The sequence below is a fragment of the Narcine bancroftii genome, chromosome 8, assembly GCF_036971445.1.
Source record: "Narcine bancroftii isolate sNarBan1 chromosome 8, sNarBan1.hap1, whole genome shotgun sequence".
In the NCBI taxonomy this organism is placed as follows: Eukaryota; Metazoa; Chordata; class Chondrichthyes; order Torpediniformes; family Narcinidae; genus Narcine; species Narcine bancroftii.
In genome coordinates, this window is record NC_091476.1 from 15,536,014 (window position 1) to 15,563,924 (window position 27,911).

The window sequence follows — 27,911 nt, forward strand, 5'->3', positions numbered from 1 at the left end:
AATGGAGACCCAGTAGTTCAGACAAGGCAGAATGCAAGGGTCAAGGGTGCTTAATTGTTTTTGATTCAAAGACAAGTATGTGAGTTTAGAATCATGGTATTCAGAAGCAAGAATCTGCTGCATATCAGTCCATACTCTTCTCTTCACATGATAGGGCTGCTTTAAATGGAGCAAATGAAATAAGAATCTTTCCAATGCCTCTCTCCTCTTCATCATAACAAAGTTTCATTTGACATTAAAATACTTTTTCTGACCTGTTTGCAATCATGCTTTTATCTTTCACTCAGAAAGGCCAATGTTTCATTCATGTTTTCTGATAAATGACAAAATATTTACTGATCCATAGGATCAGTCTCACTTTCAAGCATCTGGTTTACTGAATGAGGATAATGGTAAACTTAGATTAAACTTAGAGGTACAGAATTATAAGAGGCTCTTCTACCCACAAGCTTGTGCTGCCCAATTACTCCCATATGCCTAATTAACCCACTAACATGTATGTCTTTGAAATATGGGAAGAAATCGGAGCACACGGGGAAAACCCATGAGGACAAAGGGAAAACATACAAACTTTTTAAAGACTGTGCTGGATTTGAACCCCTGAAATAGCTGCCCAACTATGTTGAGAGCAGTTTTTTTTGTAGTTCATTTCCATCAGGATCTAGATTTATTGCCCAAGAATCTGATACACAGTAAGCAGGCAGACACTACTTTCAACTCTCACATGGACTGGACTTTAATCTAGATTCCAAAATTATTAAACCTTTCATCATTCATTCTTCTCCAGTGAAGTGAGTTATAGAAATCACATAATTAAAGCATGAAAATATTAAATTTCACAATTTTTCTAAATATTTATTGTGCTACATGCATAGCTAAAGGCCAGTGCAAAATGTAAAACAGTTTCACTCTGGGCTTAACTCTGTGGCGGAGGCAGAAAACAAGCCCACAGCCTGGTCATCTTCTTAGTAGCCCAGTCATGTGGGCATGACAAGTGGGTTCAGCAAGAAACCAGAAGGTCACATGTGTCAAAAGGCAGGTATACAGCAAGTCATATAAGGGGCCTTGTCAGGGACATTATGACAGGCACTCAGCCTCAAGAATGCCAATTCAAGATGGTACATTGTTACATCTGTTGCAGGAATTAACTGCTGGCAAAGACAACACAAAAGTTGAACACAAAATGACAATGTTGGACAATCCTTCTGGATTACCATTCACATGCTGGCATTAGATAATGGAAACAAATTGACTGCACACTTAAACAGGAGAATAATGACACTACATTGAAAATGTGGTAATAATGTGGTAAAATGTGGTATTTTTACCATTTGTGGTCTGTTTTTGGATGTGTACTACAAACAATTCAAACACTGTCCTTTGAGGAAGAATTTCTTTCAAAAAAAGGAAAGTCTCTGCAAGTTATGAGAGAGGTAAATCTAGTCTTGTCTTATGGTTTTGGACAGAGAGGTCTTCTTTGGCTTGGCTTCGCGGACGAAGATTTATGGAGGGGGTAAAAAGTCCACGTCAGCTGCAGGCTCGTTTGTGGCTGACCAGTCCGATGCGGGACAGGCAGACACGATTGCAGCGGTTGCAAGGGAAAATTGGTTGGTTGGGGTTGGGTGTTGGGTTTTTCCTCCTTTGCCTTTTGTCAGTGAGGTGGGCTCTGCGGTCTTCTTCAAAGGAGGCTGCTGCCCGCCAAACTGTGTGGCGCCAAGATGCACGGTTTGAGGCGTTATCAGCCCACTGGCGGTGGTCAATGTGGCAGGCACCAAGAGATTTCTTTAGGCAGTCCTTGTACCTTTTCTTTGGTGCACCTCTGCAGAGGTACATCAATGATAATGGGTACTCTGGAATTGTGTGTTTGAGGAAATCACAGCACTGGCAGTAAAGGGCCAGAACTGAGCATGTTTTGTGTTTGATGATGGTCAATCTGAAGAGAAATGTGAAGCCAGTGCTAAAGAAAAAGTGAGGTAAGCAGCTAAATGTGGAATCTTTCTATGAGGAGTTAAGGTAGAAGTTGAGTCAACAAGTACAATGGTGGTGCTTCAGAGAGATCGAGGATTATGGTGAAACCATGCAATGGTGATATTCCCAGGAGAAAGAAAATAAGGAACAATTTCAAAAATTCTAACAAAGCACTTGAGCACCTCAAGAAAAGCAAATCCTACATTACAGTGGCTAGGGTTGTTGGGTTCGGGGGTGGGGGGGGGAGTGTTACTTGAGTAGGTGTCCATTACTCCAACACCAGTGGAAAGTGTCATAAGGTTAGGGCCAAACATACAGAGCAGGACATCAAGGGAGTCATAAAGTAGACAATGGTGAGGGGAAAATGAATAAGCCTCTCCACCATTCCCTCCTGAAACAGCCTCATCAACCCATCAACCCCTCTTTATCTGGATCCATCTGTCATTTGCCAGCCCCTGCCTCACCCCTCACCTCTTTATGCTGACATCTCCCTTTGCGCTTAGACCTGATGCAGTGTCTCGACCTGAAACATCAATCATCCCTTTGTCTCCACAGATCCTCTGTCAGACCTGCTGAGTTCTTCCAACAGCTCATTATTTTAGAGCTCCAGATTCGAGCAATTTGCATCTCCTGTGTTTCTCTTAGTTCAGGTGTGTTAGATGATATTGCAATGAATGAGATTGCATGAGGAGTGGGGACGTGAATGATGTTCACAGAGTTTACCCCATCTTTAAAGTAACTGAGTGTGCCAATTCAAACTCCGATTCAGCTGCTTGGGTAAAACACAAAAGTCTGCAGAGACCATGATTGATGTAAAAACACAATGCTGGAGAAACTCAGCAGGTCAAACAGTGAACCTGAAATAGCAAAGATAAAGATACAGGACCAACATTTTGGGCTTGATCCCTTTAAGATAGCCAAGACAAGGGAATGCATTGTATTGTGGAAGCAATTTATCTTTTCTGAAGATCCCCTGTTAATCCAAGCCTGGTCTTTTTCATATCAGATCAATACATCCTAGCTAAGATTCACTAAGAGAGGCTGAAATATAACCATATACGGAGCGGAAACAGGCCATGTTGGCCTTTCGAGTCCACACCGGTTCACTGATTTTGTGCGCCCTCTTCAGGCATTGGTCCCGGTAGATCTTCATTCAATAACGATGGGCAAATTCAATGCAGGTGGAATAGGTGTAGCTAAATTGGAAGCATTGGAAATAACTTGAGAGTGAAGGTCAGGGGTAATGATTTTCCAACATGGATAGAGACAGCAGAAATGTGAAATAGTTCATTGTCTGTAGATGTGAAGACAATATGAGAATTGAGTTGTAAAGACAAGGAGTCATAATGAGACGTCAAATTTGGAAGTAATGGTTGGATTTATGGTACATAGGAATGCACTGAAAATAAAGTGTGGTAGTGGTAGTTAACAAATATTAGCAATCTCTGAAAAGCTTTGTCATAGTTGGTATTTAGCAAATATATCATACAATCTATTTATGAACAGTGAAGAAAGAAATACGGAATATGAGATTAGTTGAAGAAGTTTATTTAGAGAAGTGACAAATGCAAATGAATGTACTTTAAATAAATACGATAGAGATTTTAAATCTAGTTCCGAGGTCAGTTTGTGAATAAGATGACCAAGGAAATTAGGAAATTTACATTCAATTAATTAATGCAAATGATTGCTTTTGTTTACTAATCTTATGAAGCAGAGAGACTATTCCCATTCCCTTTCTGCAAGTTACTGTACAACTATATCACATCTTTTATTTCTGCCGAGATAGAAAATTTTGTCAAGGAATGAACTAGCAGGTAATCCTAAAAGTATGACAGGTTAATTGGGGCACTTTGATTATTTTTGGTCCTTCAGGCTGCACAAATTCATCAGCAAAAATAACCAGGAAAATTGGCCCCAGATTTTCTAGAATGTAAGAATGAATTGAGAATAAAGATGACAACTGAAGTAAACCTGCTCCCCTTATAATTACTGGAAAGACAAATAGACTAAGCTGCAATGATTTATGAGGACTGCAACAGTCTCTGTTCAGTATCTTTGAATTGCTTGGCATTCTGCATTACAAAAAAATACCAAGATGCAGTGCAGTGAATTAATAGAGCTGTGTTGGATCAATCAATCTATCAAACACATGGATCCTGAATGTATAATAGATAAAATATAACAAAACCATGGGGCCAAGATCTATTTCTTCACCAAGCACACATTCATTATTAAACATCTTCTGCCTTGTTAAGGAAATCTATTGGGCCTCTGTGGGATTATAGTCAATAGGTCAGGCGCATCCTGTCAAAACTGAAGGGAGAGGTGAGAATTTCAAGGTCACAGGATTTTTATTCTCTCACATATTTTCTTTTAAATCTCATTTGCCTTTATTTGAATCCATTCAATTCCAAATGTTCTACTAAATCTCAAAATTAAATCTCATCTAAGCTCCAAAAATATTCTGTATTTTAAAAAAAATCATTCTGGCGCAATTTGGCCGCTGTGCCTGAGCTCATCTTTGAAGTCCTACCGTTTTCCCTGGAGCTCTGTAAAATGTTCCTGTTCACTTTAATGAAAATGCTCATTGATTCTGCTTCTATTGTCTTTAAACTGGTGCATTCAGAGTGAAAAAACACTCTGCATGCAAATATTATCCACCTCCCTCAATATTTTTAATCTGTTAAATATCTTCCTCATGTTCAAAGAGGAAGTCCCAATCTTTTAATAAAACCTCAATGCAATAATCAAATTTGAACCTAAATAATGCTTTTCTATTTTGTGCTGTTGCTTACGGATCTGTCCTATCACTTTAAGCAAGTCAGGAGCAAAATTTTGCAAGCCTGTGGAGAAAGAATAATGTGGGAGCACTTTTACCATTCTTTCCAAAAAAAAAATCACTGGGGTCATAATTATTGTCCTCTTCCATTCCCGATGATTTTATAATTCTTTAAATTTATTTCCAAAAATAGCAACTTGCATTCAGATGAAATAATGAAAATAATTTGCTATGCAGTTATGACTGAAAGAAGATAAATATTTTTCCATTCGCTTAAAGTGGGATTACAATTTGACCTCTGTTGGTTTCACTCATCCTGCTAACACTGTAATCAAATAGGTGACATAAATCGAGACAAAAGATGGGAAACAGATTTGGGTATGCCGATTGATGAAAAAAGCTGGTCCAACTTAAGGTATAGATTGGCGCAATACAATTTTTTTGCACCAACTCTATCTTACGCCGCAAAAAAATTACACAAATTAAAATCAGAAATATCAGATCATTCTATTTATTGTTCTATAAATTCAAAATCCAATTTTTCTTATAGACAACTGTCACGCGCTGAATTTAAATATTCCTTCACCTCCAGATACCACTCCGTATTGTATCCTGCTGAGTTGGAGCAAGGACTGTTTCAATGTTTATATTTCTTTGCCAGACTCGTGGCTTTCAGTTAATTTCTTTGCTTAACTTTTGTCATTTCTCAGTCCAACTACCCAATCTATCCTGATCCTTTTATTCAAATGAGACATAAAACTGAGACTCCATAGGCTCTCCAAGGGTGTGAACTCCATGCCGGCACCTGGCTTGTAGAAACCAAGTTTAATGATGTCTTTATTACACCAGATATTTGGCTCAGTTTACATGACACATTCCCAAAGAGCATGATTGGCATCCCATAACTGGAAAATATCAGACTTTATTGCTGCCCATTAAGGAAAATTAAGTGCTATTTAGTGCTCCTATCAATCATTGCTTCATCGACATTATTTAATCATGTGATCGGTACAGTACAATTGTAAAGTAACATAAAATGAGTCTGCAGGCTTTCATGTTTTACTCCTATTATTATGTGCAGTTTGTGGACCTCAGCGATGCATGGCAGGGAACACCTATGCAATAAGACTTTTGAGAAATCTTCAATTTATTCAGGGGAAAAAAAGGAGAAATTAATTTACATGTCTATTGTGAAATTCTTTAATATTGTGTGCTCAAGTCAAAACTGTTTTGACCATTGTTTTTATGCCAGTAGAAATTAATTAACAAAATGTTACCAAAAAACAGCCATATGCCATGAAGACAGATCCAACAGGAGATCATGTAAAGATTACACATAAGATAGGTAAAACTCAATTCAGAACAGTACAGGGTAATAGATTTTTGGAGGAAAAATAAGTGGGAGTGTGTGCAAAATGGTACCATTGTGGCGACCCACTTAACAGCAAGCAAGCCGGCTCCCAAAATGGCAGATGTGCTGTGGAAAACACAGGAAATTGACCTGCATCCAACACAGGTTTTTATCTGAGCTGATGACATCACTTCCTGTTCATGTGACAGAAGCAGTGATGTATAGAAGTCTAGTGCTGTAAGTCTTGCACTAGGCTCCACAGTGTATTCATCAACTCAATGTGTACACCTGCATCTATAGTAGCTCAGTACAGAATACCTCACCATTTTAAGTGGGTTACATGAAGAGAAATGTCTGGGGATTTTTAAAAAATATATAGATCTGCTTGCCTCTTCAATAAATTCCACTTTTCTGGAACCTCTTTCATACCTCACACTATATTCACATACTCCATCAAGAGTCCAATTTCACCCCCAGTATTGAACAAGCTGAAAGCAACTAACTCCCTACATTCCAAGTAAATAAATGATTGCTCAGTGGTCGAAACTACTTGGATTTGTGGTGAAGGGATGGAATGTGGTGAATTCATGGTCTGAGAGAGGGCATTGGTTTTCATAGGGCAGACTGGGAGATTGCATCATTGAGCCCCTCAACTCTGTCCACCACAATAGCATGGATTGCCCAGTGGCCACCCATTTTAATTCCCCACCCCATTCCATGAGACCAGGTTTGTCCATGGTCTCAAGCACTGCCAGAAATTGGAGGAACAGCACCTCATATTCCATTTGGGCACCCTCCAACCAACCCCTCCACCCCCCCTCCATTTTCTCCCCAACTTTCCCTATGTCTCCTTTTCTCTAGATCTGTCTCTTCTGTTTTCTGTTGGTCTCCCTTCATAGAAGCCAAAATCAATTCTCACCTTTCCTCTATCCAGTCCTCAAATCACATTCAACTAACACCTTTTGTTTGTTGGTCTGTGCTCCTCCCCCTCCTATTCTTTCCTTTTTCCTCAGCCTTCTATTCTGACATCTTGCTCATTTTTTACTCATACCTTGAGGAAGGGTTCAGGCCTAAAACGTCACTAATATATCTTTACCTCCATGGGCCCTCAATCATTTGTTTTTACTATTTTCAAACCTTTCCCGCTGATTATCATGTTACATAAGAATGTCCACATCATAAAACTCAAATTCCATTGAAAGGCCATTGATCTCAAATGTGTCTATTTGTCTTTCGGCATCTGCTGACTGTTTCTAGCATTTCCTGATTTAATTTCAGTTGTCCAGAATTGTACACACTACTCCGGTTTATTAACAGTATCCATCCCTCCTAGTAAGAATGTAAATGCAAACATCTGTGGTTACATACTGATGTTTCGGGGACATTGACACCTCTAAATACCCCATGATCCCAGGTGAGGGTGACGTGCAGCAGTTGGTAGCATAATCCTAATTACTTCCAAAAAGAAATGAGAAGTATCTAATCTGTAGGACTAGAGATGGAATATGGTCAAGTCATATAGATCCTATTTTTCCCCACATCCAGATCCATGCTGAGTTGACACCTATTTATTCACGTATGGCTTGGGAATGGAAGATTGCCCAATATCCTCACTGCCAATTGCTCTTCAATGGTTGGCTCACAGAGGGGCCAATGCCTTTGTATCATGTGTAAACAACAGATTAATTTGGCATGTTCAACACAGGCATTGTGGGCTGAAGGGTCTGCTCTTTTGCTATACTATTCTATATAAGGTGCTCACAACCCATGGGTCACAATGCTTTGGCATTGATGGATAGTACATCACCTCTGCTTACATAAAGTTTCAGATAATAGACATATTATGAAGTGTGCAATTGTTTTGAAAGGTTTGGAGCAACTTGCAATAATTCAAAGAGTAAAACAGATGAACTATGAATTGGCACTTGGACCCTTCCCCTCCAGTCATCTCTCTGTTGCTATCCATCATGTGCTTCATTCCCCATTTCTATAAATTAATCATCTCTTACTTGGTTCATAATTAAATCAATTCATGCCGACAGAAGTATCAGTCGTAGCAAATTGCTTGGCAATGCTGTTGGATATGATAAATGGTTTGTCATTCATTACCTAGAGTGACTAAAATGTACCACACTTATTACCAGCTCCAGTCAATAAAAGCGCCAAGATGCAGCACTTAAATTTGGATGATTCCATCCTTTTACTCCTCTAAGCGAATGCAAGCTTTATTTAGCTATTCTTCACAAATGAGCCAAAGTGGTATAAATGTGACAGAAAGTTTTAGATACGAATCCATTAAATATTCAATCTCAATCAAGGCAGTGATCAAGTGGTCACAAATTCCCTGACAAAGCAATGGAGAAATAATGTTGGGATTTATATTCCAATGTTTCGTGATTCCGACTGCAAGGGAATGCATTTAGAAACGTAGAGGGACATGGTGTTCATTGGATTATAGGGTGTTCTGCTCCCAGCAGCCAAAATATCTGCCATTGTTTACTATGTGGATTTAGACTGGAAAAGGCCCTTTGATGAGATTCTAAATTTTTAAAAATATTTTATTTTAATTTTGTAGTTAAACAAGTACCCATTAACCATTACAGATACATAAAGTGGGGAAAAAAATAATTGATACAGGTTGTCTATGTTTCCAACCAACCCTATCCTTCCTCCCCACCCAATGAGTCCCCAGATAGAAGAGAAGAAAAAGTGAATAAAGAAAAAGAAACATGAAAGAAAGATGTCAGGATCTGGAATCCAGTCCAGAAAATCTAGATCTTTTTCTTACTTGAATCTCAAATATGGGAAAGAACAGGGTCATAAAGACTCGAGAACAAATATCTTAAAATATTCAACCCTGCGTTATGCAAATATGGTTGCCATACCTGCAAAAACATATTTTCTTTCTTAAATTGTGTGTAATTTTCTACAGAGGAACACAACTATGTATTTCTGCATTCCATCGGGCTATGTACGGAAGGGAATCAGACTTCCAGTTAACTGCAAAATATTTCCTGGCCATTGCAACTTTAAGAAATTTTAATTGGTACTTGGACAGCCTCATTTTAGATTTTATGTCCACAATATTTCACATGAGAAACAATTCTGGACTTTGTGGCAATTGTTTCCCAATGAACTAGTTTAATAAAACTCTTATAATTTCCCATAAGGGTTTCATGAGCAGGTAGAATGTAAAAAGGTACCTGTTTCTCCCCTGCACCTAAAACATGCATTAGATATATTGGAATTTAATGTCTGCAACTTTTTCAGGGTAAGATATAGTTAATGCAAAAAATGATATTGCACCATATTAATTGTGCTCGTCATCCAGTCCTGACGGATATTGGACCAGTTCTTATCATCAATACTAATATTCACATCCGATTCCCATCTTTGTTTTGATTTTTGTAACTCCAGTTTAGGAGTATCCAATTGAATGAGAGAATACATTACTGATGTGAATTTCTTTGTGATCCCCTTTCGAATCAGAGTCTCCATTTCACTCCACTCTGGTAAAATCATGGTTGGTTCTAATTCATCTCTGAAAAAAGCTCTTAATTGAAAGTAGCAGAAGATAGTATTATTATGAATATTGTGGGAATTTTTAAAAACTGTTCAAATTACATTAATTGCCCTTTACACGACCACGCATGTAGAATTTTATTATCCATTGTTAAAGGAATTGATCTATTTTGAATCAAGGGCGTTTTTGGAATTATTTTTCTTTTTGATCCAATTAAATTATTCAGTTTATGCCAAATATTCAAAATATACTTTATTGTGTTTCCTTTCCACCAGAAATAGATTTTAGTGTCCCATTTATATATAAAATCTTCTGCTATGATTATTTGTCACAATTGGCGTTACCAAATTTAGATTTGGCGGAAAAGATGGAATTAAATGCATCCTTTACTCAATTGGAGATAGAGGAGGTATTTAATTCATTGTATATTAATAATCTCCTGGCAAAGACAGTTTTCCACCAGAATTTTAAAAAGAATTTAAGGACTTATTAATACCTCTCTTTCTTTTTCTTTCTTTGGCTTGGCTTCGCGGACGAAGATTTATGGAGGGGGTAAAAAGTCCACGTCAGCTGCAGGCTCGTTTGTGGCTGACCAGTCCGATGCGGGACAGGCAGACACGATTGCAGCGGTTGCAAGGGAAAATTGGTTGGTTGGGGTTGGGTGTTGGGTTTTTCCTCCTTTGCCTTTTGTCAGTGAGGTGGGCTCTGCGGTCTTCTTCAAAGGAGGCTGCTGCCCGCCAAACTGTGAGGCGCCAAGATGCACGGTTTGAGGCGTTATCAGCCCACTGGCGGTGGTCAATGTGGCAGGCACCAAGAGATTTCTTTAGGCAGTCCTTGTACCTTTTCTTTGGTGCACCTCTGTCACGGTGGCCAGTGGAGAGCTCGCCATATAATACGATCTTGGGAAGGCGATGGTCCTCCATTCTGGAGACGTGACCCATCCAGCGCAGCTGGATCTTCAGCAGCGTGGACTCGATGCTGTCGACCTCTGCCATCTCGAGTACCTCGACGTTAGGGGTGTGAGCGCTCCAATGGATGTTGAGGATGGAGCGGAGACAACGCTGGTGGAAGCGTTCTAGGAGCCGTAGGTGGTGCCGGTAGAGGACCCATGATTCGGAGCCGAACAGGAGTGTGGGTATGACAACGGCTCTGTATTCGCTTATCTTTGTGATACCTCTCTTTATGGAGGTATTAAACCAGGCAGTTTACTTTGCCAGGATCCTTCCCAACAGCAATAATAACAGTAATCCCCAAGAATGATAGGGACCAACTGAAACTGTCATCGTATAGGCAGATTTCTTTGTTAAATACAGACTATAAACCTTTGGCAAATCGAATGGTCCTTGTTTATCAATTTGGGCAAAAATTTTGCCAAACAGGATTTGTAAAAAGGCAATCAGCAAACAATGTAACAAGACTGTTTAGTATAATTCATTTGGCCAAGAAAAGAGGTGAATTAGGTGTGGCAGTTGCCTTGGATCCGGAAAAGGCCTTTGATAGACTGGAATAGGACTTTTTATTTAAAGTATTAGATAAATTTGGATTAGGTCAAAATGTTAAAAGCTGGATTCTAGCCCTACACAACAAACCCAAAGCTAGAGTTGTGACGAATGGTCAAGTTTCTCCAACATTCCCACTATCCAAATCCAGCAGACAAGGATGTCCACTATCACTGGTTCTCTTGTATTGGGCATAGATCCTCTGGCAGAAATTATTCGACAGGACCCAGATATTAAGGGATTCAGAGTTGACCAAAATTAGTCTTTTTGCAGATGACATATTAATATATCCGACTGAGCCTGAAACTTCTACCAAGGTTGTATTTACAACTGGAATGTCTCTGGGTACAAAATAAACTCACTAACTGTTGGGGATTACACCAATTGCCAAAGGAATACACAATTTAGATAGCCGAAGAACAGGATCAAGTACTTGGAGATCAAAATGCATAATGATTTTTTTTTAATTGTACAAGATGAACTACCTTCCCTTGTTCAAAAAAACTGAAGATTAAAATAAATGATTAACTCTTTCGATACCATTACTACAGAAATTCTTTCAAAATCTGAATAGGTTAATTAGGAAGTTTCTCTGGAAAGGCAAGTTAGCCAGAATTTCCATGGAAAAATTAACTTGGAAATATATGGAAGGGTTACAACTCCCACATTTAAAATATTATTATTGGGCAGCCCAGATGAAATTTGTCACTTCCCTCTTTGACAGAAGAGGCAAGACTTCATGGGTAGAAATTGAACTGCTCAAAGATGAGATTGTAATCTTAATCAGAATTTATATCAACAACAATGCAAAAGTGAAAATGGGGGTAGATATAAACTGGAGTCAAAACAAGTGTGCAGATAGGAATGAGTCTATTGCTTGTAAGTGTAAAGGAACGGCAATGATGTGACTGTTTCCCTTTGTCTGGATTATCAACTGTGGAATTTGTTCATTTGAAGCCCCTCTGCCCTAAAGATACAGAATAAAACGATTTCTGCATGTAATTTAGTTTATAAATTATCTGCAAAGGAGGAAAAACCCAACACCCAACCCACCAATTTTCCCCTGCAGCCGCTGCAGCCGTGTCTGCCTGTCCCGCGTCGGACTTGTCAGCCACAAACGAGCCTGCAGCTGACATGGACTTTTACCCCCTCCATAAATCTTCGTCCGCGAAGCCAAGCCAAAGATCTGCCAGAACAGACCATCTCTTAAACTGTTTTTCAAATTTAACTGGCTGCTTCCCTGATATCTCATTTAATCTGATCCCAGACTCTGACTGTGAGATTATATTGCTTTACTGAAGAAATTATGATACTGATGAAAACTATATACACTCATTATACTGCATGCTGTTTTGATCACAAGCTTAAGATTGGTCTATTTCTCTCTAACATCTGTTCAATACAGAATAGCACAAATGAATAATTTCTTACTTCAATTCACCACTAAAGCCAATACCAGTTTCTTGTCAACATCACTCAGCAATTTGTAGAATCCATATGTGGCACTACAAAACTGGTTGTCATAGAGTACCATTGTGTTATTGCTCCAGCAGATTGTGCTTGGCTTCAGATTCTCGCATCTTTTGTCTCTTGTACGTCTTAAAGTTCTATGACCCCTAAAAGAATTGCGAGCAGTGCCTGCATGCATCGCCAAACAACTTGTATGTTTTTGTTCTTCCTCTTGCCTCTCTGTTCCTCTGTCGTGACATCGCAGGCAGCAGAGGCTTGGGTTAAAGCTTCTCTCTGTTTACTGTTCAGAATTATTGTCAATCCACTCATTGACATGCATCTATGAATGGTTAGAAATGGACTCAGCGTGAAATCATAGCAAAAGCTGAGCCATCTTCTTTAGAAGAAGATTCAATCAATATTTTCACCTTCACGTCCAATAGCCTAATGCTGATAAACTGGTTTCAAGATTCTTTTGTCATGTAAAAAACATATTACACCAAATTGCATTTAATCTGCTGTAAGGCAGACAAAGATTCACCATCAGAAGAAGTTGCCCAGCACCCCTTACAGTCAGAGGCAGAGAAGCAAGAGTGGATTTGCCTCCAGTACTCCTGAATCATCTACAGCCACACAGATTTCAGTCCAAATCATCGGCAACCCAAGCTCCAGATCCAAATGTCCGACAGGATCAAGGAAGGTAACGAGGATTGTGCAAAGTGAAAAGGAACCTGGGATTGTGGGTTGGGTCTCCAGTGAAAACACTCTTATCATTCCAGTGCACGGTCTACAATAATACTTGGGTAGGGACCAATTGCAAGTCATCCAGCTTCCATTTCATCTGGGGATCTACATGATCGAGGACATACTGAAGCTTGGGTGCAGTTGCTGCAAAGGCTCTCAAGGGAAAGACCAGAGTTTAGGGCCTACGCGACACTATAAAAAAGATTGGATCCCGTGCAGAAATCCATCATTCACAGAATAAATGTATTTAAGAAAACTGACAATTTTAAGACGATTAAAATTTTGTGCAAACACTGAATACGTTGTACAATTAAGGATGATGTGAACGGTGGTCTTTGCAGATTTTGTGAAGGATTTTTTTGAGAAAAATATACTTCCCTCATAAATAAAACAATGCTACATGGACATCTATCCTGCTACCTTCAAGAATTTTAGTTTTAATTGATTCATCAGATGAGGACATGCAGGTAATGTGATCATTTATCATCAATCCTCTCAACTACATTGTTTTGAGGGGTTTCATTCCAATATCCCTCCACTATTCAATATTTTTCAGCAATCAAATTCCATTTGAAATTATCTACTTCATCAGTCCATTGAGTATCCTCATTTTTTAAAAACACCTTTGAATTATTCTCATTTGGATATTTCCAACTAGTCAACACCACATCTGCAAAAAAAAAACACAACTCAAGTTCAATGACACCAAAAATTTGTACCAATTTTATTCAATATTTTGAATTAAAATTAGAGGAATTTTACCCTTTAAGATATCCAATGTTATAGTGCACTGCTGGTTAAGGTTAAGCAAGAAGGGTAGAGAGAGTAAAATAGTATTAATCTCAATAGGTGTCAGTCAACAAGGACTGTTGGCTGAAATGCCTATTTTCATTTTGTGACTCTATGTGAATATGTGACAATGTATCTAGTGCACTCACCAAATCCAAAGCAACAAAGGGGTTCTCAAATTTATGGATAACACATCTGAGAAAATGCTGCGCTAGAAAGCACGTGAAATAAGCCATCACACAAGGCTACAAGATGTTGGAGCAGAAGCAGGCCATTCTGCCCATCGAGTCTGCTCCGCCATTCCACTTCCCTGCCTTCTCCCCATGTTTGATATTCTAACTATTCAGATAACTATCAATCTCTGCCTTAAATACATCCAACGACAGCCTCCAGAGCTGTCGTTGGATGTATTTCAGAGGTTCACCACTCTCTGGCTAAAGAAATTTCATTCCATCTGTTTGAAATGGGCACGTCTCAATTTTGAAGTTGTGCCCTCTTGTCCTACCTAGACTCCCCTACCATGGGAAACAACTTGGCCATATCTACTTTGTACAGGCCTTACAACATTCAAAATGCTTCAACGAGCACCCCCATCATTTTTCTGAACTCAAAGGAGTACAGTCCAAGAGCCATCAAATGTTCCTTATATGCTATCCCTTCATTCCAGGAATCTTTCTTGCAAATCTTCTCTGAACCCTCTCCAATGCCAGCATGTCCTTTTTTCAATAACTGATCCAAAACTGTTCCGTACTCCAAATGAGACCTGACCAGTGCCTTAATATTCCTGCTCTTGTACTCTATTCCTCGAGATATGAATGCCAACATTGCATTTACCTTCGCCACCAACTCAACTTGGAGGTATCGTGCCCAAGGACTCCAAGTTCCTTTGTACATCCAAATTTTGAATTTTCTCCCCCTCTAAATAAGTCTGCCCCTTCATTCATTCATTGGACCAAAGTGCATGACCATTTACTTTTCAACATTCCATTTAATTTGCCACTTCTTTGTCCATTTTCCTAATCTCTCTCTTTGGGGTGTGACAGATTGTGTTATATTTTATATTGTGTATAGATATGCTTTTGTCAGATAAATTGTTGGCTTTTTTTTTTAAAGTTGGGTCACACACAGCTACAAACACTTCAAAACAGATCTCATTTACAATGCTAATGCTCTGATCAAGCCAGGCTCCGAGTTCCTTTGCAAAAACTTTAAAGAATGCCTATAAAGACTTCACAAATAGGTGGTAATTGGAAATGATGTGGAGTAATGGATTAGTTTTTGAAAGCAACAGATGAACGGACACGAAGATTGGGACCAATGCCGCATTCTGTCTGAATGTAGCTTGATGTTCTCGTAAGGTCATGTGGTTTTGCAAGAAGAAAATTTAAACAGGTTTTTCTCTGAGAGAGACAGACAGTGACAGAATTCAGTTCTATAGTTCAACAGCATGGACTGGAACATGACAAGATGGCAAGCTTGTGGGGAAAAAAAACATTTTGAAGACGGGTTGTGAGTTCTTCGTTCAGCTTGTTCAAAGCCCTTGTGGTCAATACAAGAGGAGATGGCTGGCTATATAATGTTTCACCTGAGATAAAGGGAAACAAAATGGAACCCTGTGGTGAGCTGAAAGAGGTAATCATCTGGAAAACCCTGATGGGGCAAGTTTCTTCAGCAAGACACTGAAGTGGCTGATCAGAAGGAATCAGTTGGTGTCCAACGAGCAACAAATCTCTCTGAAAACCGAAAAGAACCTTCCTGAGTAGTAACCATTTACCTTTCAAGCACCAAAGCCTGGTAAACTTCATAAATGTTAAATTCTGTGCACAGTCTAAGAATTGCCTTCTCACCACCTGTCCTTCCACCCATATTGCTATCTTAGCCACAAAATCATTTATTCAGCAATTCAAATCATTAACATACAATGTAAAAAGAGGCGCCAACATCAATCCCTGCAAATCACCACTTGGAACTGGTAAGCCAATCAGAATAGGATCCCTTTATTCCTAATATCTATTTCCTGCTGATCAGCCAATACTCGACTCATGCTTATATTTTCCCTATAATTCCATAGGATTGCATATGGCCTCATGTGTGACACCTTGTCAAAGGCCTTTTGAAAATTTAAATATACAAATCCACCACATCTCCTTTGACTTAGTGGTTTCATCAAAAAAAATTGCAGCAAGTTTCTCAGGGAAGATTTTCCTTCAAAGAAATCATGCCGACTTTAACCTACCTTGACGTGCACCTCGAGATACTCTGCAACTTCATCCTTGATAATCCACTTCAACAACTTCCCAACCACCAATGTTAGGCAAACAAGTTTTCTTTCTGCAGCCTCCCTTCCTTTTTAAACAGCAGATTTTCCAGTCCTCCAGAACTATGGCAGAATCTCTTAACTAATGCCTCCACAATCTCTATAGCTACTTCTTTCAGAACCCAAGTGTATTCCATCTGGTCCAGGAGTCTTATCTACCCTTGGACCATTGTGTATATACATTAAAAATTGCATTGTAGGATCAGTTGACAAACTAATAAATAAGGACGAGGAAAAGTTTTTTCCACTCTGTGGTTGAATTTTATTTCCTCTGTACACCATACTGTGCAAATCATTCGTGATAAACAATAATCAATGGAAAGGTAACCACCATAAATATTTGGAGTACAATAAACGGATATCAAAGAATTGTAAAACAAAAGATACATTTTACACACTTTACAGAAGCCATAGTTTATGTACAGCACCAAATTCTTAGAGATCAAATACATTAACAAGCACATTGCCCCATTTGATGGGCTCAGCTACAGTGACACCTCAATGTTTTGGTTAAAGAAGCCTTTTATATGCAATGAGCTTGAGATTGCCAGCAGTATTCAGTGCCCATTAGCATGACAGCTGAAATGGTCTTCTGAATGTGACAAACCAAAACATCTTTAAGGCACCTCAGTACATTACATAGAGAAGAGACACCATGTAGATTTTGTTACTATTGGAACATATGCACATCATGCCCAACAGGTAGCATGCACCAGCATTTATTCATTCAAGTTTCCAAGACTAGTATCAAAACAAAATTTGTAAATGCTGGCAATCTCAAAGAAACCAATGTGGAAATGCACAGGTCAGTTGGTATTTGTAAAAAGCCAAGACAGGTTGACCATTTCAAGTGAAAATCTATCAGAACTGACACAGAAATGGTCACTGACATTCTTTCAGTTTTTGTACATTTCCTCGTGTTTTCTGTTTGATATCACATTTAAAATTTAAAAACAGGATCCCCCCCCCCCGCCCCCAATATGCTTGGAACATCATGCAATGTATCTGCATGTATATTCAATAACCCCAGCCCTCCCCACCCCTCAAAAGTTTTGCTAATCTTTAATTATGTAGTGTAATGAAAACATTATCAGACCAGTATACAAACAATATTTTGACCACTGCACAGGTTTCAAAATATTTCATGGAGAAAAGAAAGTTGACTCATTAATATTACAACTATCTAACAGCATCATTGATCATTGTTCAAGTCTAAAAGACTAACACAATCATGTTGAACTTTTGTTAATTAGCTGCAAAAAATCCTACTGAAAATATTTGTCAGTTTCAATTCAGGTTTGCATGTATTGGTACTTTGCATCAAATTGTCCACGTCAATGGTTTATTAAGGTAGTGCTCTACCAAGATTGGTGTTGAGGCACAATGCTGGGAGAGATTAGTCCAGAGCTTTACTCTACATACCACCATACTACACCTGAAATAATGAAGTTCTTGATAATAGTACACGAAACACACAAGTTCTATCAATACTGTTTCAATAGCCCTCCTGTTAATGCATAGAAAATACAAAAATTCAGGATGAATAATTATGGATGCTATTAAATTAGTCCCAAGATCGTGTTATATGGCGAGCTCTCCACTGGCCACCGTGACAGAGGTGCACCAAAGAAGAGGTACAAGGACTGCCTAAAGAAATCTCTTGGTGCCTGCCACATTGACCACCGCCAGTGGGCTGATATCGCCTCAAACCGTGCATCTTGGCGCCTCACAGTTCGGCGGGCAGCAACCTCCTTTGAAGAAGTCCGCAGAGCCAACCTCACTGACAAAAGACAAAGGAGGAAAAACCCAACACCCAACCCCAACCAACCAATTTTCCCCTGCAACCGCTGCAACCGTGTCTGCCTGTCCCGCATCAGACTTGTCAGCCACAAACGAGCCTGCAGCTGACGTGGACATTTACCCCTCCATAAATCTTCGTCCGCGAAGTCAAGCCAAAGAATATTTGTAATATTTCTGACAGAAAAATAAAAACCAAATCACCTCACTAAGTTAATGGTTTCAAAAATGTACAGAATTGTTAAATTAATTTGTCGCACAGGTATACTTGGGTGGCACGTGTCATGGGCTGGAAGGGCCTGTTACTGAGCTGCATCTCCAAATTTTTTTATTAATTAAATGAATTAATGCTTTTTTTTTTAAATATAAGGTACAAGGACATCTAATATTTTAGAATTCAAGACAAATGTGCCACAAAACTATGACATTACAAGGATATAGATTGATAGTGCAATCTGGAATACACTGTTGATGATCTGGTTAATCTGAACTTTTACATGTAGTTTCATTTTGGCAACTTAAAACATTTCTTTTGTACAAAGTTCCTCAACACATGGACCTTGTTTAAAAAGGTAGACAGCAAACAATAAATCATTTGCAGTGAAGGACAATTTAATAGTCTAGCATTTAGATTGAGGCCAACGACGTACCCACAATCACAGGAGATAGGATTGAGGAAAATAAATTGAATTGTTTTCTTTTCATGATGAAAGTCAACCAGTTCACTTCCAAGTGCAACTAACATCTTGGATCATAGTACATTTAAAATTAGGGCAGATCTTGAAGTAGAACACAACATAATTTCTACAATCATAGGTCACTGGGGAAAAATGTAGCCAAGAGAGGCTAATCTTTCAAAGAACCAGAACATGGAAGGTCTCTTTATTACCCAGATTTACTCTTTGTAACAAAATTTGCTGCCAGAATATCACAATTCTGAATGCAAAGTTTGATTAAACAATACAAATTACATCAAATGATCAAAACTTTAATCATAATGGATGGTATCAAGAGATTTTTAACTGCTGCAGGACGGGGTCTCTTACTGAAAGAAAAATAAAGTGCAGCATCTATGGAAAGAAAAATATTTCAAGTCTGAAAACCTTCAAAACAAGATGCCAGACCTGAATTGTTAACTCTCTGGATGTGTGTCTGCATCAAGCAGTTTAGATTTCCAGCATTTAAAGGTTTTTTTTTGCATGGTCATTTTATGGCTTTGTTAGAGCACAGCACAGTGGACTGGATCTCCACATTTTTCAGCTGCAATTTGGTCAGTCTTTTATGTGCATGACACCAATGACAAATCCTCACCAACAGCAAACATTTAGATGGTTTTGTTATAGGGAAGTGCCCCACTGACAGTGTCATTAAATGTTTGCAAGCAATCAGTGCTACTTATCTCACTTCTGATGCGGACTAAGAATTCAATACTAGGTCAGGTCTACCAGTCTAATGACCATCTATTTACACTTCTCTTCATTTTTGAAGGCAATCATATTTAAAGCAGTGCCACTTTGAACCTTTGGTCCACTGATGTCCACGATCTTTCAATAACCAACATGGAATGATGCACAATACAAATACCTATCCATCTGGATGGCTGAAATCAAACAAATTGAGTAGCAATGACTTCGGGTGTCCCTATGCATCTTCTCAGGCCACACTCATTGCATGATACATAGATAACCAATTGGAGAATACCGGGTGCAGCCCAAGAGCCACATGTTAACTCATCTTTGTCTGCAACTTCCAGAAGGGAAGAAAATTAGAAAGCTACTTGTGACATCAAGGCAAGCCAATGCATACGCCTTGTATCACAATATCATGACTTTGTAAATATTTAAACGGGTTGCAAGCAAGTAAAATGATTGGGTAAAAGGGAAGGATGCAGTGGTTTCTGTTCTTTTGAAGAGATTGGCAACTGTAATTTCACAGACATTATTTATTACCTTGGGTGTGCATTCAGGCAACAACTTTTGGAGGACACACGTGACAACACAGCAAAAAATAAAACTTGGAATAATGCGCGTAAATGCACAGGTGATCAAGCAGGAGATGACGGTCAACAGTCTGAAATGAAAATCTTAGCTACTTTTACCCTTCTATACTGATTTAACAGTTGTGTTAAGGTTGTACATGGAAGATTCTTCTCAAAATTCTCATTTACATCTCTCAACTTTATAACCTTTGATGTGGATGTAAAGTTCAAGAACAAGCAAATGAGATTTCAAACTGATTTACAAGAATCGTACCATATTTTTTAAAAATCACAAATTCAAAACAATTTAAAATCTAATATTCAATATTCATTTTTGCTTCTTTTGAATCAATTTAATCAGGAAAAAAGTCACTCATTTGTGTGAAGCACATCAGAACATCGCTAAATTGCACAAGATATAGACATTCAGTGACAGGTTATATGCATCAGGAAACTCAATTTTGCACATTTGTGTTTTCACATTATCTAAACTGTTTTATTGACGAATAATTACTTCAACAATGGTTAAAAGAAATGCCAACTAGGATATGCATTTCTTTCCTTCTGATAGACCTCAAGTATTTTACCATGTCATTGATCAGGGTGGGGCAGAGGAGAGATGCAAGAGCTGAATAAACACTTACCAAGTACAAAATACTGCAATACAAATTGCAACATTACTTGTCCATTCAACCGTCCTTTTGTAATCTTTGTTGAGACCTGTTAATTTGGTAATCAGACAAAGATAGTTTTCCTGAATGTTTCTGTCTCACATTATTCAGGACATTGACCAAGCTAATAAGAAAAATAAATTGGAGCTTTAAACAAGTGTTTGCAAAATCAGGACCCAATCAGATAAATAAAGTGTCGGACTCATGGGGAGATGTGGCAAATTGAATCCACAATTGGATCATTAGGCCAAAGCAAAGAATAGTAAATGTTCAATTTGTTGACTGGAAGGATATTGGTCTTGTAATTACACAAAGTTAACGAATTCCCCTGGGTTTTTTATAAAATGATGAGAATCGATGCAACACAAGAAATTTGGCAATAATGTGCAAATGATGTAGAAAATGAGAAGAGCTGGATGGATGGCACATTGGAAGAGTCCAATTCTCTCAACAGCATGATCAAGAGGATATTACATAAGGAAATTAGAAAAAAAACATTAAAAAGGTAGCTATGAATAATTTCTATCCAGAAAGAATTTGGGTACCAGGAGCTCGTTGCCCAGGATTGCAGTAGCAGCAGAAAAACTAGTTAAGAAATATACTTGGATGAACTTGACTTACCATTACTTGTAAAGCTGGAGGACAAAAACAAGCATAGGAAATTAACCAGATAGCACTTCATTGGGCATCATTCTCTTTGGCTTGGCTTCGCGGACGAAGATTTATGGAGGGGGTAAAAAGTCCACGTCAGCTGCAGGCTCGTTTGTGGCTGACCAGTCCGATGCGGGACAGGCAGACACGATTGCAGCGGTTGCAAGGGAAAATTGGTTGGTTGGGGTTGGGTGTTGGGTTTTTCCTCCTTTGCCTTTTGTCAGTGAGGTGGGCTCTGCGGTCTTCTTCAAAGGAGGCTGCTGCCCGCCAAACTGTGAGGCGCCAAGATGCACGGTTTGAGGCGTTATCAGCCCACTGGCGGTGGTCAATGTGGCAGGCACCAAGAGATTTCTTTAGGCAGTCCTTGTACCTTTTCTTTGGTGCACCTCTGTCACGGTGGCCAGTGGAGAGCTCGCCATATAATACGATTCAATGGAACAACTGTCCTCCTGTACACAAATTTCTTGTTTTCAGAAGCAACTGCAATAATACTTTGCTAAGTGTTTATTTAGTCCAATTGGCAACATCAACTATTCCTTGGCAATTTGTGTACAAAAATCTTTATAGACCATTACAAACAAAAATAATTATCCACAATAATGAAGATAAAACTTCTAACAGACCAACTCATTTGACTGTTCTCTTTATATTAGATGGTCAAGATAAAGATGTAAGTTAATGTATAAAGGGGAAAGCAAATTGGTAGCCCTGACTCAAGAATCTAAAGTTTAATCAAAATGTATTCATATACAGTTTTATTAGGTTCTGAAATCCAGATTAATATCCTTTACCCAGATGCAATGAGAACTCAACCTGCACTAAAACACACAGTTTAGTTGGTTTATGACTGTGTATAAAAATGTATTAAAAAATTCTTGCAGTTAATTGCAAATTAAAAGATATATAAAAATCATTGAATTCCAACTTTGTAACAGTCATGTTTGGTTAACTTTCAGCAATAAAAAGCAATCCACATACCTCAGCATTATTACAGCAGCATTTTACATCAAAGTAACGGAAATGTTCTCAATATAAACCATTTTCCACGTGAATTGTTCAAAAACCATGCAATTCACATTCTAAAAATGCTACAATTACTCCTTCACGACACTCATTTTTTTAAAAATGTAATATTCAAAGCCTTTGGTGAATACAAAAAAAATGTGAATTTACAAATTTGTAATATAACAAAAATCAGAAGCAGAACTCTTTCTCTAGCTAACTTCCCGGTCACACAGCATGTTAAAAGATGGATACTTTTTTATTCCACTCTCCAAGAAGTTCCACAGCAAAATCATTTTATTCCTTTAAACAATGTTATTGGCAGCTGTATGACATCCAGTAGGATCCAGGTTGGGCTTCAGAATTTGTCTTATTTAAGAGAAAGGGAGATTGCACCCGAGGGATTTCCACAGGACCACGTGCTTTAACAACAAGTTCAGGTTCTGAATGAGAATACGGAGTCAAAGATGCAATTTTACAGATATCCTCCTCCCCTCTTTCATTCAAGGAAAGAAGAGCCCTATTGCCAGTAGCGTTTTCTCTAGTAGAATTACTAGAACTAGTCTGCAACATAAAATCATCATTTTGCAATGGTAGATGAGACGGTCTAACCAATTTTCTTGAAGTTTGAGGCATTTTATTCTTAATTACAGGTTCCAGATTTTCTTTACTTGTCGACTGGTTTTGAGATGTCAGTTTAACTGAATTAGATTTACAGTGCAAACTCAAATCTCCAGTCTGATTAATGGGCAGTTTATCCAAGTCTGTTGCTGAAGGGCAGAAAGAATTAACTGTTGTGTTTTTCTTACCCAAAGGCACAGATTCTTGCTTGCATTTGGCGAGCTGCTGCCCCGAGCAATGCAAATCATATGCAATCTCTGGGGTTTCCAAATACACAATTTGACCACTTTTTTTGCCAATCCAAGGATAAGCAGATGCTTTCCTGCCATCCCATTCGTATGGAGCTACATTAGGAGACTGTGGGGTGCTCTTTGATGCTGCAGTGACCTTTGACAAATACAAATCAGTGAGTTCAGATTCCAAGCTGTCAGTGTCAAGGGACCTGCTCCTTCTGCTAAGTGATAATGGAGCAGGCAATGAAGGATTCAGTTTATATAGACTACTGTGCCGTGGCAGACTGGCTGCCCCCCAGCAAACACCAAAGGGAGAATTTTGGACACAGCTCTGAAACATTCTCTCGTCACAATGGTGATAAGGACCTTTCTCCGAATAACCATTATCAAAGGCCTCGTAAGATGCAGAGATCTCCTCATCCATGACCATCTCACTCTGCTGGTCACATTCTTCCTCATTCTCAACATCAACAACATCAAATGTTACCATAGCTGGCAGAGCATGTATACCCTCCGTCAGTTGAGACCCGGAATCAGAACTCCCAAGGCTTTCAGAAAGATTAGGATAAAGTTTTCTGTTGGCTGTGAATTCAACTAAAGCCTGTGAGTAGCTGATAGCTTGTTCAAACTTCTCTTCAGCTTTTCCCACATCGGTATAGTCAGAGGTGCTTCCACTTAAATCAGCAATCACTTCATTGGTCCCTGACCGGTTCTGTATTACTTTTATCAATCTTTGATTCTCACGATGTTTCATTTGTTGGCCCCATTTAACACAGTTATCCTTTTTGTATTCGTGCACATTGGTTGCCCCCAACACATTATGGTGAAGTTTCGATGCGCTGCAGCTCTCACATGTACTCTGCTGGTATGTCATGTATCTATTATCAGTTTCCTTTGGACCCAATCTTTGGAGTTTTGTCCAGTTTTGCCCATCAGCATTCTCTGAAGTGTACTCTGCTTTCATCTTTGCACTTTTATTCAGACTACTTGAAGCAAGTGGTTCTGCGCTAACGGTAGTTTGCTCATTTTTGGCAGAAATGGCAACAGCATCTGTGCCAATTTTACTAAATTCAGTCTCAAGTACATCGCCAGAAAACTTTTCCTTCTCTTTAACTGAGGAGGCTTTTCGACACATAATTTTTCCATTCGACTCCCAACAAGTTAGCTGTTGCTGTAGGTGAGCTAATCGGATCTCATCTTTCTGAATAAAATTAAATCTCTCTTGTTCTGAAGGAATCATAACATTTTGTTTACTGGGAATACAATGAACATTTGTATCCACTGGCAAAGAAAAACTTAATATAGATGTAAGTGAGACACCCAAAGGTGGTTTCGTTTCTAAAGAATGCTCATCACTTGGTGGGGAATTTATAAGACTGTCATTCTGCTCAAAGAGTTCATACAAGGCGTCTCCACTATAGCTATCCCTTGGGAGTCTTTCATTTTTGGTTTCACTAATGCTGTCTCCCCCTTCCTCATCATGACCGGGGGTGGTAGAGTCATAATAACCCTCGTCACTATTTGGTGCCGACTCCTGATGGTCACTCTGCGGTGTCACCAGTTCGCTACTGTTGATTGCACTATCAGTGATCCCTCGCAGAGCACAAGGATCCAACAAATTGATAGGCAAGGAAGAATGCTCTACCTCACTGGGGGATCTCAAACACTCACCACCATCCTCTGCTCCATCCTGGCTGCTACCAAACACTGCAGCCGTCTCTGCTGTTTTCTCCCAGAGCCCTTTAAGATATTCATCTTCAACTTCATCCGGCGTTGCCATTTCCTCCCCGCCGCCCTGATAGGTGACCAAACAGGAGCTTCGCTTCCCAGCTGTTCTCCTCTCCCCCGACACTGTGCTTTCAGGGATACTATCCTCGTCGTGGTCGGCAATAATGTCCCCACAGCCTGTTAGAGAATCAAAGCTCTTCAATGAAGTCACATCACCAAAAGTCATGCTGACTTGATCAAAAGAATGCACAGATGGTGGGTCATGATCTGTGCAATCTGGTTTTACAATATCAGGCATGCTACCATAACTGGAGTTCAGATTAGGAATAAGAGCACTAGGCTTCCTATTTAATGCCTTACTTTCACCTATACTTATTTTCCTTACCTCTGTACAAGATGTCTCAAACTCATTTCTCTTATTTCTCGATGGTTTTTCAAATTTAAAAGCATGTGATTCAGTGGAAAAGCTTGCACCGTTTTCAGTTCCAATTCGATCTGCAGAGTCGCCTGCTTCTTTACAGTTCATTTTACATGAAGGCTTTAGGTTTAGCTCCACCATGCCCTTTTTGAATTCAACCCCCACACCTTGTTGTCTTGATGTCGGCTGTTCTGAATGTGCAAAACCATCATCGGCAGCAGCATGGTTACTGTCATGTGGATCCGTTTTATCAACATCTTTGTTCTTTTTGTGACGCCTGATGCTATTAAAGAGACCCCTCAGGCCCTTCTTCGACCTCCTCTCGCTTGAGGGCTTGTCAGTGCTTCGTTTGTGAGCAAAACCTTCAGAGTTCTCTGACTCTATAGATTCCCATTTATGGAAATCAAAGTTGACTTTGTTATCAAGTGCTGAGTTCTCACTTTTAGACGCACGCAAGGTTCTTGATGCTGCAGAGCTCCAACGAGATGAATCATTGTATCCACTCCACACAGGATCAATTCCTTCTTTTTGGTTAATCTCCAAAGCCACCTCACTTATACCATTGAGGGTTTTGCTTTTGCTGAGTCCCTTTTTGGAGAATCCCTTCACTTGTCCTTTGTTCTTCATAGTGAAAAAGCTAGGGAGTGTGCAAATGCTCTTCCTTCCTCCAAACAGTTTAAATGCGGTTTTCTTAAGCTTCCCAGAAGACTGTTCAGTATCGGTGACATCAGTACAGTCGTACGGTGCAAGCACAGCTGCTCCCTGGGTCTGGCCCCCTCCAGCAAGTTCCCCACAGCCAGGAGACAAAGCCTTTGTTCCAGCTGCCTCTTCACTGCTGCCAGTTTCCATGGCAACTGTGTCATACACAGGTACAATCAGCTGCAAATTGGATTAGTTGCACAACTAGCCACATGGACTCCACAAAGTCTGCATACCTGCTCAACCATCTTCCTGCAGGAGAAGCAGAGAGAAAATTAGGTTCTAAACGAGGGCAGCAAAACTTCCTGCATTTATGCTATTGTGCGACGAGTCATTACATACTGTAAACAATTTAAATTTACCGCCAACTTCAGCATGCAGACAAATTATTAAACAAGAAATTTGTCCTGAGAGGAGCTTCTCTTCAACCGAAGATTGAAATTCATAAATATCCAGCCAATGGGAAGCCAAACAGTTTCAATGATTACATAACAATTACAGCACGGAAACAGGCCATTAGGCCCTTCTAGTCCGCACCGAACCAAACACCCCTTTCTAGTCCCACCTCCCTGCACAATGCCCATAACCCTCCATCTTCTTCTCATCCATATATAATTAAAAGTATCCAGCCCGCATGGAGTACCTGGCCAAATACGAAAGACCTGTGCTGGTCACCTTACCAAGTTATTCACGGATACCTTCAATATCTCACTCCAGCAGGACGTGGTCCCCACCTGTTTAAAACAGGCATCAATCTTACCGGTGCCCAAGAATAGGGCAGTAACCTGCCTTAATGACTATTGACCAGTAGCAAGAGTGATGAAGTGTTTTGAAAGCCTGGTGGTGAGTGAAGCCTGTCAACTCCTGTCTGAGCAGAGACATGGATAGATACATTCCAGTTCTCCTATTGCAGCAACTGATCTACAGTGATGCCATCTCACTGGCCCAACACAAAGCCCTAGAACATCTGGTCAGCAAAAATGCGTACATCAGGATGCTCTTTATCAACTACAGTTCGGCATTTAATACCATCTTCCCCATAAAACTTATCAGCAAACTCCAAGACCTGGGAGTTAACACCCCACTGGTAATTGGATCATGGATTTCCTCACCTCCAGACAAGATTGACAAGAACTTCTTCTCCACAATCTCCATCAATACCAGAGTACCATAGGGCTGGGTTCTTATCCCCCTGCTTTACTCATTTTACACCTACAACTGTGTAGTTCAGTATGACAATAACACCACCTACAAATTTACCAATGATACCACAGAAGTGGGTTGTATAAAGGAAGACGATGAGTCAGCAAACAGGAGATTGAAAACCTGAACAGGTGCACCAACAACAACTTTGCACTCAATGTCACCAAAACTAAGGAGCTGACTGTTGACTTCAGTAAGAGAAAGCCAGAGGTTTACAATCCAGTGACCATTGGGAGATCAGAGGTGAAAAGGTTGGGTATATGTAGGTTCTTGGAAGGTCTTTCCTGGACCCAACACAAAGGGCATGTTTACACTGTGTTTTTTTTTTGCACTACCAATCAGTGGTAATTCTGCCGAGCCCGCAGGAAAAAGGAATCTCAGTGTTATATGCGAATGTCACGTATGTACTCTGACAAAGCAAATATTCTACAAATGTCATTTATTTTTCTCTACCTCTTTTTTACCTACTTTCACTCCTTCTCTTCTGA

At 39.4% G+C, this 27,911-nt stretch overlaps 1 protein-coding gene across 7 annotated transcripts in view; it reads right to left on the reverse strand.

The window, feature by feature from the left end:
• LOC138740383 (rho guanine nucleotide exchange factor 9) overlaps positions 1-27,911 on the reverse strand; it is a 311,246-nt gene that overhangs the window by 275,951 nt on the left and 7,384 nt on the right. For 2 of the 7 annotated variants that reach the window (XM_069892948.1, XM_069892949.1), the window contains exon 2: positions 22,009-26,472. The exons of 4 other annotated variants lie outside the window; for them this stretch is intronic. In XM_069892948.1, the coding sequence (XP_069749049.1) occupies positions 22,837-26,370 (3,534 nt within the window). In that variant the 5' untranslated portion in view covers positions 26,371-26,472 and the 3' untranslated portion in view covers positions 22,009-22,836. Of the gene's footprint in view, positions 1-22,008; positions 26,473-27,911 lie in introns of those variants that run through there. One more of the 7 variants, XM_069892954.1, reaches the window with a different exon arrangement.